The 13000-nt window shown below is 58.6% G+C and overlaps 2 protein-coding genes and 1 long non-coding RNA gene across 4 annotated transcripts; 2 read left to right on the forward strand and 1 right to left on the reverse strand.

Annotated features, from left to right (window-relative positions):
* Positions 1-67: 67 nt before the first annotated feature.
* On the forward strand, positions 68-6360 carry abcf1 (ATP-binding cassette, sub-family F (GCN20), member 1; the record flags this gene model as incomplete). The annotated part of the gene is given in 13 exon segments (XM_042346140.1): positions 68-207; positions 329-477; positions 866-949; positions 1240-1364; positions 1525-1637; positions 1926-2097; positions 2467-2541; positions 3121-3191; positions 3837-3869; positions 4250-4418; positions 5207-5271; positions 5524-5596; positions 6016-6360. Coding segments are annotated over 13 exon segments (1436 nt in total), but the record flags the coding sequence as incomplete, so codon positions are not given.
* A 397-nt stretch (positions 6361-6757) lies between these two features.
* Positions 6758-10745, reverse strand: mrps18b (mitochondrial ribosomal protein S18B). The gene is made up of 7 exons (XM_042346137.1): positions 10647-10745; positions 9540-9666; positions 8849-8946; positions 8269-8337; positions 8080-8146; positions 7645-7704; positions 6758-7089 (listed from the first exon to the last, which is right to left on the reverse strand). The coding sequence occupies exons 1-7, from the start codon at positions 10695-10697 to the stop codon at positions 6878-6880; spliced, it is 684 nt and encodes a 227-aa protein (XP_042202071.1). The 5' UTR covers positions 10698-10745; the 3' UTR covers positions 6758-6877.
* Positions 10746-11439: 694 nt separating this feature from the next.
* LOC121852032 lies at positions 11440-12913 on the forward strand. 2 transcript variants are annotated; one of them, XR_006086045.1, is made up of 2 exons: positions 11440-11471; positions 12860-12913. It is a non-coding gene; the product is annotated as an uncharacterized LOC121852032 (long non-coding RNA). The 2 variants fall into 2 exon arrangements; XR_006086044.1 differs by lacking the exon at positions 11440-11471 and adding an exon at positions 11852-11891.
* Positions 12914-13000: the final 87 nt, after the last annotated feature.

The following is a 13000-nucleotide window of genomic DNA, read 5'->3' on the forward strand; positions in this document are numbered from 1 at the left end:
TCTCTTCCCCCGCCCCCTCCCTATCCCCCCCCCCTCTCTCTCTCCCCCCCCACCACACCCCCACCAGAGGTGAGAGCTGATGAGACGCCTGCGGTGGAGGCCGTGTTAAAGGCCGACACAAAACGCCTGAAGCTGTTGGAGGAGGAGAGGCAGCTCCAGGGGCTGCTGGAACGTGGGGACGACCGAGCGGGAGACAGACTGCAGAAGGTCAGTGCGGGCAGAGTGGGGGGGGGGAGAGAGAGAGGGGGAGAGTGTGTAAATGCGAGTTGTTGTTGTCGTGGCTGTTGACACTCTCTCTGTTTCTCACTCTCCCTCTCCCCCACCACAGGTGTATGAGGAGCTGAGAGCCTCTGGGGCAGCCTCGGCGGAGGCCAAGGCGAGGAGGATCCTGGCCGGTCTGGGCTTCAACCCCGAGATGCAGAACCGGCAAACCAGGAAGTTCTCAGGGGGCTGGAGGATGAGGGTCTCACTCGCCAGGTAACGGGGCGGTGGGTGGTGGGGGTGGTGTGAGAGCCGGGGCTGATCACTGTGTGTGTGAGAGAGCCGGAGCTGATCACTCTGTGTGTGTGTGTGTGTGTGTGTGTGTGTGAGAGAGAGAGCCGGAGCTGATCACTGTGTGTGTGTGTGAGAGAGAGAGCCGGAGCTGATCACTGTGTGTGTGTGTGTGAGAAAGAGAGCCGGAGCTGATCACTGTGTGTGTGTGTGTGTGTGTGTGTGTGTGAGAGAGAGCCGGAGCTGATCACTCTGTGTGTGTGTGTGTGTGTGTGTGTGTGAGAGAGAGCCGGAGCTGATCACTCTGTGTGTGTGTGTGTGTGTGTGTGTGTGAGAGAGCCGGAGCTGATCTCTCTCTCTCTCTCTCTCTCAGAGCCCTGTTTATGGAGCCCACATTACTGATGTTGGATGAACCCACAAACCACTTGGATCTCAACGCTGTCATCTGGCTCAACAAGTGAGTGTGTCACTGGGGCTCACTGCGCCCTCACTCTCGCTCTCCCTCTGTTTCTTTCCTTATCTCATTCTCTCTCTCTCTCTCTCTGTTTCATCTCTCTCTCCCCCTCTCTCTGTTTCTGTCTCATTTTCTTTCTCTCCCCCTCTCTCTGTTTCTCTCTCCATCGCACTCCCCCTCTCCGTCTCTCTCTGTGGGTGTATGTGTGTCTCTTTCTCTCTTCCCCTCTCTGAACCTGACTCTCTCTCCCTCTCTCCCTCCCTCCTCTCCCCGCGCCCCTCTCTCTTTGACAGTTACCTGCAGAGCTGGAAGAAGACCCTTCTCATCGTGTCCCACGACCAGGGTTTTCTTGACGACGTGTGTTCAGACATCATCCACCTGGACAATCAGAGGCTTTACTACTACAGGGGCAACTACAGTGAGTGTCCCCCCAACCCCCCCCCATACACACTCACCACGCACCCCCTATACGTGTGTAACTGCCGTGTTTGCTGTGGGTGTGTTGCTGTGTGTGGAGGAGGATGCGTGTGCGTGCGTGCGTGCGTGTGTGTGACAGCCGTGTTTGTTGTATGTTACAGACAGCTTTAAGAAGATGTATCAGCAGAAGCAGAAGGAGCTGCTCAAACTGTACGAGAAACAGGAGAAGCGACTGAAAGACCTGAAGGCTGGCGGCAAATCAACCAAACAGGCGGTGAGTGAGGAGTGGGGGGGAAGGGGGAGGGGAGGGGGGAGAGAGAGGGCGGAAAGAGGGGAGGGGAGGTGAGGGGGTGAGGGAGGGGGTGGAGAGAGCGCGGGGAGATGTCTCAGTAATAATAATAATCCTGGCATTTGACCCGGGGCCTTGTCATGTCTTCGAGACGTCTCAAAGCGCTTCCCAGGACACACTGTGTAAAGTGTAGTGACTGTGTGTGTGTGTTTACAGGGAGGTGTAGTGACTGTGTGCGCGCAGGGAGCTGTAGTGACTGTGTTGTTTTTGCAGGAGAAGCAGACGAAAGAGGCTTTTACTCGGAAGCAGCAGAAATGCCGGAAGCGAAATCCCGATGAGGAGAGTCAGGAAGCCCCGGAGCTGCTGAAGAGACCCCGGGAATACACAGTTAAATTCACCTTCCCCAACCCCCCCCCACTTAGCCCCCCCATCCTCGGCCTGCACGGTGAGCTCACTTGTTGAGAGAGAGAGGCGGAGAGAGACGGGGGGTAGAGAGGGAGGGAGTGAGGCGAAGGCGGGGGGCAGTGAGAGGGAGAGAGAGGGGAGGAGAGGGCGGGAAAGGGTAGGGACGGAGAGGGGGGGGGCGGTGAGGGGTAGAGGGAGTGTGTGAAAGTGGGTGGGCTGCAGTGTGTGTTTAGCCTGTACTCATTGTGTCTATGTTACAGGCTGTGTGTGTGTGTGTGTTGGGGGTGTGTGTGTGTTGGGGGTGTGTGTGTGTGTTGGGGGGGTGTGTGTGTGTGTTGGGGTGTGTGTGTGTGTTGGGGGGGGTGTGTGTGTTGGGAGTGTGTCCTCACTGTGTCTCTGTGTGTATCAGGTGTGGACTTTGCTTACGGTGGACAGAAACCAATCTTCACCAACTTGGACTTCGGGATTGACATGGATTCCAGAAGTGAGCGTCACTCTGTGTGTGTGTGTGTCTCTGTGTGTGTGTGTGTGTGTGTGTGTGGGTGTTTTTGTGAGGAGTCTCCTCGTAGTGTAGTGGTCAGAGGCCTCGCAAGCGAGAGGACCGGGGATCGATTCCCGGGCGGGTCAGGTCGGGGCGAAACTTTGGGCAAGTTTCCTTACTCCCTGCACAGATACAGACACACAGACACACAGAGACACAGACAGAGACACACACGAGCCTCTGTTTACCGGCACTAAGTAGGAACTCGCTTGTTAGTCGATTGGTGGATCGCTTTCCGGGGCCAATAATCCCTCGAAACAACGATAATAGTGATAATAATTTGGCGACTCGACCCACGGCTGTTGGTGGGGACGTCGCTCGGGCGCCATCGGCTGCCGCGTTTCACCTACAAAACACACAGTCGCCACACTTTCCAGTGTATCCCGTGAAGCGCTTTGAGACGTCTCGACCACGCGATGAGGCGCTGTATCGAATGCCAGGATTATTATTATAATACCTCTGTTTGTCTCCCCCCTCTCTCTCTCTCTCTCTCTGTCTCTCTCTCTCTCTCCCCCCTTTCAGTCTGTATTGTGGGACCAAATGGCGTTGGGAAGAGTACTTTACTACTGTTACTGACGGGAAAACTGTGTCCGGTAAGTGAGAGGGTACCGGTGCTCACCCTCTGTGTCTATATCTTTTAGGAGCGGGAGGAGGCCATTCAGCCCCTCGAGCCTGTCCCGCCATTCTATTGAGGTCACGGCTGATCTGTACCTCAACCCCAATTACCTGCCTTTGCCCCGAATCCCTTGATACCCTGTAGCTCAGGGGTTAAGAGAGAGAGAGAGGACGTGGGTTCAATTCCCGGGCGGGTCAGGTCGGGGGGGAAATGTTGGGGCAAATTTCCTTACTCTTTGTCCCCGCCCCCCCCCCTCCCACACACACACGCACAGACACACACACACACACACACGCGCACACGTGGGGACGTCGCTGGGCGCGATCGGCTGCCGGGTTTCGCCCGCGAAACACGCGCACACAGTCACTACACTTGACAGTGCTTCCTGCAAAGAGGTTTTCAGACGTCTCGGGGACGCGATGGGGCGGTGGGTCGAACGCCAGGAATGTTGTTGTTGTTATTATTATCATTGTTCACCTCTTCCTGGAGCTGCAGGAAAGGGAGGAGGTGAATGTGAACGTTAATCTCTCTCTCCCCTCCTCTCTCTCTCCCTCCTCTCTCTCTCTCCCTCCCTCCTCTCTCTCTCTCTCCTCTCTCTCTTTATCTCATTCTCTTGTTTCAGACCGTGGGTGAGCAGAGGAAGAACCACAGGCTGGTAGGTGCCCGTCACTGAGACCTTCCTCCAAACCCCCGCCTCCCCTCCCCTCGTTTTTCCTCCCTCCCTTCCTCGTTTCCCCCCCCCCTTCCCTGTCCTGTCCCACCCCCCCGCGCGCGCTCTCTCTCTCTCGCTCGCATCAGACGCCCTGTAGCTCAGCGGTTAGACCCCTCGCCTCACGAGCGAGCGAGAGGGAGAGGACCCGGGCGGTTCGATTCCCGGGCGTGTCGAGTCGGGGCCGGAACGCGGGGGAAGGTTTCCTTACTCCCATCGCCGACACGTCCAGCGCCCGTGTAAGTGTGAGTTACCGTCCCTCTCTCTCTCCCTCTCTCCCCCTCTCTCGCTCCCCCTGACACGGATTCCCCCGGTGACCGCCGCAGAAAATCGGCTTCTTCAACCAGCAATACGCCGATCAGCTGAACATGGAGGAGACGGCCACCGAGTATCTGATGAGGAACTTTAACCTCCCGTATCAGGACAGTCGCAAGTGTCTGGGGAGATTCGGGCTGGAGAGCCACGCGCACACCATCCAGATCAGCAAACTGTCAGGTACCCCTCCTCTCCTCTCCTCTCTCTCACACTCACACCATCCAGATCAGCAAACTGTCAGGTACCCCTCCTCTCCCCTCCTCTCCTCTCTCTCACGCTCACACCGTCCAGATCAGCAAACTGTCAGGTACCCCTCCTCTCCTCTCTCTCACACTCACACCATCCAGATCAGCAAACTGTCAGGTACCCCTCCTCTCCTCCCCTCTCTCTCACACTCACACCGTCCAGATCAGCAAACTGTCAGGTACCCCTCCTCTCCTCTCCTCTCTCTCACACTCACACCATCCAGATCAGCAAACTGTCAGGTACCCCTCCTCTCCTCTCTCTCACACTCACACCATCCAGATCAGCAAACTGTCAGGTACCCCTCCTCTCCTCCCCTCTCTCTCACACTCACACCATCCAGAACAGCAAACTGTCAGGTACCCCTCCTCTCCTCCCCTCTCTCTCACACTCACACCATCCAGATCAGCAAACTGTCAGGTACCCCTCCTCTCCTCCCCTCTCTCTCACACTCACACCGTCCAGATCAGCAAACTGTCAGGTACCCCTCCTCTCCTCCCCTCTCTCTCACACTCACACCGTCCAGATCAGCAAACTGTCAGGTACCCCTCCTCTCCTCTCTCTCACACTCACACCGTCCAGATCAGCAAACTGTCAGGTACCCCTCCCCTCTCCCTCACCGCCTCTCTTGGTCTATAGTCCAGCGCTCTGGGATACTCCCAACATGAGGGCGCTGTGTATGTGATCTCTCTCTGGTCACTAACCCCCCCTCCCTCCCCCCACAGGTGGACAGAAAGCCCGAGTGGTGTTTGCGGAGCTGTCCTGCCGACAGCCAGACGTGCTGATTCTGGTGAGTAGCCGGTGGGGGGAGGGGAGGGTAACACGTTCCCAGGACCCTCCTCCATCGACCAACTGCATCTTCGGCCACCCTCCTACTCCCACCCTCCACCCCCTCCTGATCCCCAACCCCTGGCTCGGGTCCAAATCGCTGACTGTCCAGCGCCCGGGGACGTCCTCCTGACGTGAGAGGCTCCGGCTAGACCAGTGCTGGCGGTACCGGCTGGTCTCTGCGCTCACCTGTCTGTCTCTTGCCCTCTCGCAGGACGAACCCACAAACAATCTGGACATCGAATCCATCGACGCTTTAGCCGAAGCCATCAACGAGTACAAAGGAGGTCAGTGTGTGTGTGTGTGTCTCTGTTCCTCTCCTCTACAATCCCTTCAGGCCCCGACACCTCCCTCCCTCCCTCCCTCCCTCTCCCACCTGCTCTCCCCTCAGTCCAACCACCACCCAGTGCCTCTCCTCGACTGGTTCCTGCCTGTCCCTCGGTCCCTCCGTTCCAACCCTCGGTGGCTGCGCTTTCAGCCACTACACCCCGAAACTCTGGAACACTCTCCCTCAATCCCCTCCGTCTTGCCCCCCCCCCCACCGCCCCCTCCTTCCCCATCTTCAGGTCACGCCTGCAGACCCTTCTCTTCGACCTTGCCTGCGGTCACCTACCCCGAGCTCGGTGTCAAGCTCTCTCTCTCTCTCTCTTTTCCCCACCTCTCACCCCCACCTCCTCTCTCACGCTCTTCTCCCTCTGTCTCTCAGCGGCGATCGTCGTCAGTCATGACGCCCGGCTGATCACAGAGACTAACTGCCAGCTGTGGGTGGTGGAGGATTCCAGTGTCAGTCAGATTGACGGGCAGTTTGAAGACTACAAGCGCGAGGTGCTGGAGGCGCTGGGAGAGACCATCATGAACAAGCAGAAGGAGTAGCGAGACCCCACTCCACGCGCGGAACTCCCTCCTTCCCTCCCTCCCTCACGTGGAGAGCAAGAGACAGACAGACACAGACAGACAGACACAGACAGACACGATGTGGACCTTATTTATGATGATGTGAGGTGTTCATAAACTCTCGGAAAATTGCCAAAAAAAAATTATTTTCAGCAAACACAGATTCAACTTTTTTTTTTTTCCCGTCGGCTTCAGGAGTCGGGGAGGGGTTCGCTGCACTTCGGTCCCAGCGCGGTGATGAGCGTCAAGTGTTTAACTCCCAGATCCCCCCCACTCCCCCCCCCCCTCCGCTCAGCGGGCTCCGGCTGCTCCGCGTTCTCTCCCCCCCCCCCCACCCCACAGTCCCAACATCGGCAGTCGGTCGGGCCTTTATGGATTGAGTGATCAACTTATTCTTTTTAATCTATTAATTTATTAATATTGACGGCTTTATCGGCCCCCGGAAAAGCCATCGAAAGTCCGGGGTCCTACTTCCTGCTGGGTAAACAGGCGCGCGCGCTCGGGGGTGGGGGTGGGTGAGGGGGGGGGTTGTGCCCAAGGTTTCGCCCTGAGCTGACCCGCCAGGGAATCGAACCCGGGTCCTCTGTCGCTTGCGAGGTGAGGGCTTTTAACCGCTGAGCGACAGGGACTCCACAGTCTTGATTGGCAGCGTCTGCGCTGCTCTCCCGCTCGGCTTAGATGGGTCCTCCCAGCTCCGGCTTCAGGAAGTGTCGGTGCATTTTGCGGGCGCGTGCGACCTCCTTTTCGGGGGGCTCCTGCCACTGATACCAGCTGTACCAGGGCCCGGTGAGCTGTGGGGGGCGCGGCGTCTTGCCCACCGCCCCGTGTGTGTTACTGTAATCCTCCGACCTCACCTGCTCTCGGTGAACCTCAAATCCCAACAGACCTGCAACACACACAGTCAGTCAGTCAGTCACTCACACTGTGTACCCCCCCATCACCCCCAGCCCTCGCCAGGCCCCCCCTCACACACTGACCCCTGTACCCCATCACCCCCAGCCCTCGCCAGGCTCCCCCTCACACACTAACCCCTGTCCCCTCGCCAGGCTCCCCCCTCACACACTGACCCCTGTACCCCATCACCCCCAGCCCTCGCCAGGCTCCCCCTCACACACTAACCCCTGTACCCCCATCACCCCCAGCCCTCGCCAGGCTCCCCCTCACACACTAACCCCTGTACCCCATCACCCCAGCCCTCGCCAGGCTCCCCCTCACACACTAACCCCTGTACCCCATCACCCCAGCCCTCGCCAGGCTCCCCCTCACACACTAACCCCTGTCCCCCCATCACCCCCAGCCCTCGCCAGACTCCGCTGCCTCCCTCTCGCACGCACTAAACTCTTCGGCAGCGCTTACGGTCACCTCCTCCCTCCCTCCCTCCCTCCCCGGCTCCGAGGTGCTGCCCCGCGTGAAGGGCGACGCGGGAAGGAGTGGCTCTCACCGTGATCCTTGGCTTCCTGGACGGCTTTGGTAAGATTCTTAAACTGCTTCATGCACACTCCTGAACCAAACCAGAAGAGGTTAGTGCCGTGACAGACCGCGACGTGCACCACCATTTACCCCCCACCCCCCCCCACACCCACCCACCCCCGAACTCTGCCTCTCGTGTCCTCGCCCACACATCCGCGGATCACCCCCTGCCCCTCCCACCCCCGCCCTCTCCCGCTTCGCCTCGCTCCCGGTGGATCGAGTTCAAGATCCTCGCATTTAAATCCCTCCACGGCCTCACCCCGCCCTTCCCTGTGCTTCGTAACCCCGTTGCCCCCTTCCCGTCCGAGCGCTGGCCCGTTTGAATGTCCCCCCCACCCCCACCCCACCCTTCCCGCTCCCTCTGCACCCCCTCCCCTCAGCAGCCATGAAGTAACGGCTGGCTTACCCGTTCTGGTGGGGTCGTACATCTGGCCGGTGTGCGGGGAAATAAACTGCTCCAGGAGTTTCACGTTCTGCAGTGAAAAGAGACGGAGACGTGAAGAGTGTAAGCAGCACCGGTCATTACCCCCTCCACCCCGCCCCCCCCCCCCCACACCCACCCCGCCCTCAGCACTGTAACACAGCACACACTCACCCTATAATCCACGTGAATCTTCGGGTCTCGGCAGATGGGGCAGGGATTGCCGGAGACCTTATCCCCTCGCTGCGGAAGGACAGGGAAGGTTATAACGGCCGCCCGCTTTCTCTTTCTCTCTCCTCTCCCCCCACCCGCCCCCTCCCTCGATCTCCTCGTACTCAAACGTCCCTCTGATCGGTCCCGTCCCCAACGAGACTGCGACCAGGAGAGAGACCGACTCACACAGAGCGGGTAACAGAACGCGCGCTCGACAACTTGCGCTTAACAATAATAATAATAATATTTGACCCAACGCCTTACCACGTCTCCGACACGTCTTAAAGCGCTTCACTGTCAAGTGTAGCGACCGTATTTTTTTTCCCGAGGCACCATCTCAAGACCCTCCTCTCCGTCCGCCCATCCGGTCACCTTCCTACCCCCCCCCCCCACCCGATCCCAATCCCCCAGCCCAGGGCCAACCCCCCGACTGTCCAGCGCCCTGGGACGTCCTCCCGACGTGACACAGGGTCTGCGGTGTAAATGTCAATGTAATGTGTTGTTGTCGTCGTCGTCGAGGGGGGAGTGGGGGCGGACTCACGATGCAGGTTTTCCTGGTTCTCTGGGGGGGGACACTGCCCTTGTGGTTCCTGCGATAGTCGGCCCACACCGGACGCTGCCCGTAACGTTCAATATACTCTGCGGAGAGAGAGAGAGAGAGAGTGCAGTCAGTCCCGAGCAAACCATTGCCAACTGCGGTGCGATGGCACTCGCTCTGCCCCCACCACCCCCTCCCCGTTCTCCCATCCACCCCCCGCACCTCCCAGTCCTGTCCCTGCCGGTGCTCGCTCCCCCCCACACTGTCCCTCCCTACTCTAACCCCATTCCCCTGCTCTCTCTCTCTCTCTCTCTCTCTCCCCATTGACGCTCTCTACTCTTGACCCCATTCCCCTGCTCTCTCTCTCCCCTGACCCCCCCCAATCGTGTCCTTGTCGGTGCTCTCTCCCCCCCACACTGTCCCTCCCTACTCTACCCCCATTCCCCTGCTCTCTCTCTCTCTCTCTCCCCATTGACGCTCTCTACTCTTGACCCCATTCCCCTGCTCTCTCTCTCTCTCTCTCTCTCCCCATTGACGCTCTCTACTCTTGACCCCATTCCCCTGCTCTCTCTCTCTCTCCCCATTGACGCTCTCTACTCTTGACCCCATTCCCCTGCTCTCTCTCTCTCTCTCTCGCTCTCTCCCCCGACCCCCCCCCCCCCCCCCGGCCGTGTCCGCGCTGCCGCTCACGTACCCTCTGTCTCCGGGTATTCCCAGGGCTGCTCCTTGTACCGGGAGATCGTGTCGAACCCGGTCTGGTCGGCCGCGGTGCTGAACGGGGGGTAAACCAACCTCCGCCCGGACCATCGCTGAGCCGCGCTCTGTCGAGACACGGAGGGGGCAGAGGCGGTCAGAGCCCTCGCAGCCCCCCCCCCCACCCTCCCGCCACCCCCACCCCCCGAGTGAGGGGGGACCCGGGTTCGGTTCCCGGGCGGGTCAGGACAGGGCGCAAGTTTCCTTACTCCACACGGACGGACACACACAGACACACACAGAGAGACAGACACACACAGAGAGACAGACACACACAGACACACCCACACACACACAGAGACAGACACAGACAGACACAGAGACACACAGACACAGAGACAGACACACACAGGGAGACAGACATACACAGACACACCCACACACACACACAGAGACAGACACAGAGACAGACACACACAGAGAGACAGACACACACACAGAGACAGACACACACAGACACACACACACACAGACACACACACACACACACACACAGACAGACACACACACAGACACACACACACACAGAGACAGACAGACAGACACACACACACACAGACACACACACACAGACACACACACACACACACACAGACGCGCACACACCGGGGGATCGCTTTTTCACGGGGGGGTAAATAATCCCTTCAATAAATAATAATAATAATAATAATAACGTCGTCGCTCGATCCGCGCGGCCGTCTGTGGGGACGTCGCTGAGCGCGTTTCGCCCACAAAACACCCGCACAGTCACTACACCGGGGGGGGGGGGGGGCAGACAGTCACTACACCAGGGAGGGGGTGGGGGCAGAGTCACTACACCAGGGGGGAGGGGGCAGACAGTCACTACACCAGGGGGGGGGCAGACAGTCACTACACCAGGGGGGGGGAGGGGGCAGACAGTCACTACACCAGGGGGGGGGTGGGGGCAGAGTCACTACACCAGGGGGGGAGGGGCAGACAGTCACTACACCAGGGGGGGGGCAGAGTCACTACACCAGGGGGGGAGGGGGCAGACAGTCACTACACCGGGGGGGGAGGCAGTGTTTACCTGTGACCGAGCGGCCGCCGCACACAACCGCCGGAGAGCGGCCGCCGCCATCTTCTCGCCAACCGCCCCGACCACGTGACATGACGTGCCTCACCCCCCCCCAACACGTGACGTGTCTCACCCCCCCCAACACGTGTCGTGTCTCACCCCCCCAACACGTGACGTGCCTCACCCCCCTCAGCACGTGACGTATCTCACCCCCCCTCAACACGTGACGTACCTCACCCCCCTCAGCACGTGACGTATCCCACCCCCCCTCAACACGTGTCGTGTCTACCCCTCCCAATACACACACACACACACACACGAAGCCCCCCCCACCACGTGATGACCTTCCCACCCCCCCCCCCACCCTCGCTACGTCATGACCTTCCCACCCCCAACGCATGACGTGACCCCTCACCCACATGATACGGGGACTCGCCCCCCGACCGCAAGGAATAACCGTCTTCGAAAATAAACCGCGGCTCTCAGGGCGGCGGCGCCTCAGCCCAACCCTCCAGAGAGAGAGAGAGAGGGCAACGAGAGAGATACGGGGAGAGAGAGAGAGAGAGAGAGAGGGGGAAAGGGAGAGATGTGTAAAGACGCACAACATGTAGTTGACGTGAAGCCGAGGGGAGGCTGGTCACGTGTGAGGGGGTGGGGGGGGGGGAAGAGGCTGGTCACGTGTGAGGGGGGGGGGGGGGGGAAGAGGCTGGTCACGTGTGAGGGGGCGCGGCGCGCGGCGCCCGGTCACGTGCGCGGGAAAGCGAAACCGGGCTGCGCGCGCAGGCCCGCGACGTCAGCGCTGCGCGCGCGCGCGCGGGCGGGACGAGGCAGAGGAAGGTGAGGAAGAAGCGAGGAAGGCGGAGGTGAAGCGAAGGTCACACCGCCCTTCGCCGGGCGCCATCTTGTCTGCCCCGTTCGACGCCGAGAAAGTCTCAATAAAACGGCAATAAAAGCCGCCGCCGCGAGGAGAATCAGAGGTCGATGATGATGGGGGGGGGAAGAGGAACAAACTTGTTATATATATATATATATAGAGGGAGAGGGGAGAGAGATTAAATGGTTGTAAAGACGCCATTGCGAGTGCGTGTTGATCGGGGGGGGGGGGCGCGCGGGGGGGGGAGGGCACCCGCTCGACCAATCAGATTCAAAGGCCCAACGGCCGCGGCCACGTGACGCGCGGGCGGATTGTGACGTCCGCGGCGCGGCTATAAAGACGCGGGGGCGGGCGCCGCCCGTCAGTCCAGCGTCTGGGTTGAGGTACGTGAGGGAGTCGGTGTCGTCGTCGCCGCCGCCGCCATTTTAATGGGGTCGACGAGGCTTTTATTATACACAGAGACAGACACAGACAGAGAGAGAGAGAGAGGAACAAAAGAACGATTCAATCCGACGTTTATTTATTTATTTTTATTGTTTTGTTTTTTTTTCAACTCTTTTATTTGTGTCCGTCGTTCGACCCCTCCCTTTTTTTTTGTGGGGGGGGACAAACTTCCTCCCTCTCTCCCCCCTTTTCTCTTCCTCCTCCTCCTCATCATCATCGACATGGATTTCATTCACTTCCACCCCAACCACCACCCCCCCCCCCCCCAAAAAAAAAAAATTTTTTTGGGTGGTGGGGGGTTATGTAGGGGGAAGGGGGGCGTTTAATTGGAAGGGGTGGGGGTGGGGGGGGGGAGAAGAAAAGGATTTTTTAAAGTAAAATCCACCTTTTTTTTTGGTGGGAGGGGGGGGGGGGGAGAGGAGGAGATTCTTTTTAAAAAAAGATGAAAGGTTTTTTGTTGGTTTACTTTCCTGACAGATTTGGGGGATTTTTTTTTGGTGGTGGGGGGGGGGAGTGGTGGTTTATTCGAGATTTTTTTTCACTGGGGAGGGGGGGGGGGATTTCGTCTTGATTTTCGACGAAAAAAAAAGTGGGGGGAAGGAGGTGTTTTTCTTTACAGAAGTAGGGCTTTTTTTGTGGCATTGATGTGTGTTATGGGGTGGGGGTGGGGGGGGGGGCAGAGGGAGGGGGTGGTGGGGGCTGATTTATTAATCGTTTTGAGAAAGGAGTGTGTGTGTTAATGTTTCTCTTTTTGGCTGTAAATGTATTTGAAATGTGTTTTTTTTTAATTTAATCTGATTGGTTAACCCTTGTTTTTTTTCTTCTCTTTTTTGTTTCCTCTCTCTTCCCCCCCCCCCTCTCCTCTCATTTCCCCCCCCACTCCTCTCCTCTCTTTCCTCCCTTGCAGGTTTATTCGCTGAAGACGACAGGAATATTGGAGCTAGAGAGAGAGAGAGAGAAAGAAAGAAAGAAAGAAAGAGAGAAAGAGAGAGAGAGAGAGAGGACAAACTACTAAAAGCTGCCCCCACCCCCCAAAAAAAGCCTCCCA

The sequence above is a fragment of the Callorhinchus milii genome, unplaced genomic scaffold (genome assembly GCF_018977255.1).
Source record: "Callorhinchus milii isolate IMCB2004 unplaced genomic scaffold, IMCB_Cmil_1.0 Scaffold331, whole genome shotgun sequence".
In the NCBI taxonomy this organism is placed as follows: domain Eukaryota; kingdom Metazoa; phylum Chordata; class Chondrichthyes; order Chimaeriformes; family Callorhinchidae; genus Callorhinchus; species Callorhinchus milii.

What these genes read in the sequence shown, in the direction of transcription:
- mrps18b (XM_042346137.1), bottom strand. Translation starts at nt 10,697, where the DNA reads ATGGCGGCGGCCGCTCTCCGGCGGTTGTGTGCGGCGGCCGCTCGGTCA. An exon ending in CGGCGGCCGCTCGGTCACAG is followed by an intron (nt 9,667 to 10,646) that starts GTAAACACTGCC and finishes GTGTCTCGACAG; the next exon opens with AGCGCGGCTCAGCGATGGTC. An exon ending in GGAATACCCGGAGACAGAGG is followed by an intron (nt 8,947 to 9,539) that starts GTACGTGAGCGG and finishes CTCTCTCCGCAG; the next exon opens with AGTATATTGAACGTTACGGG.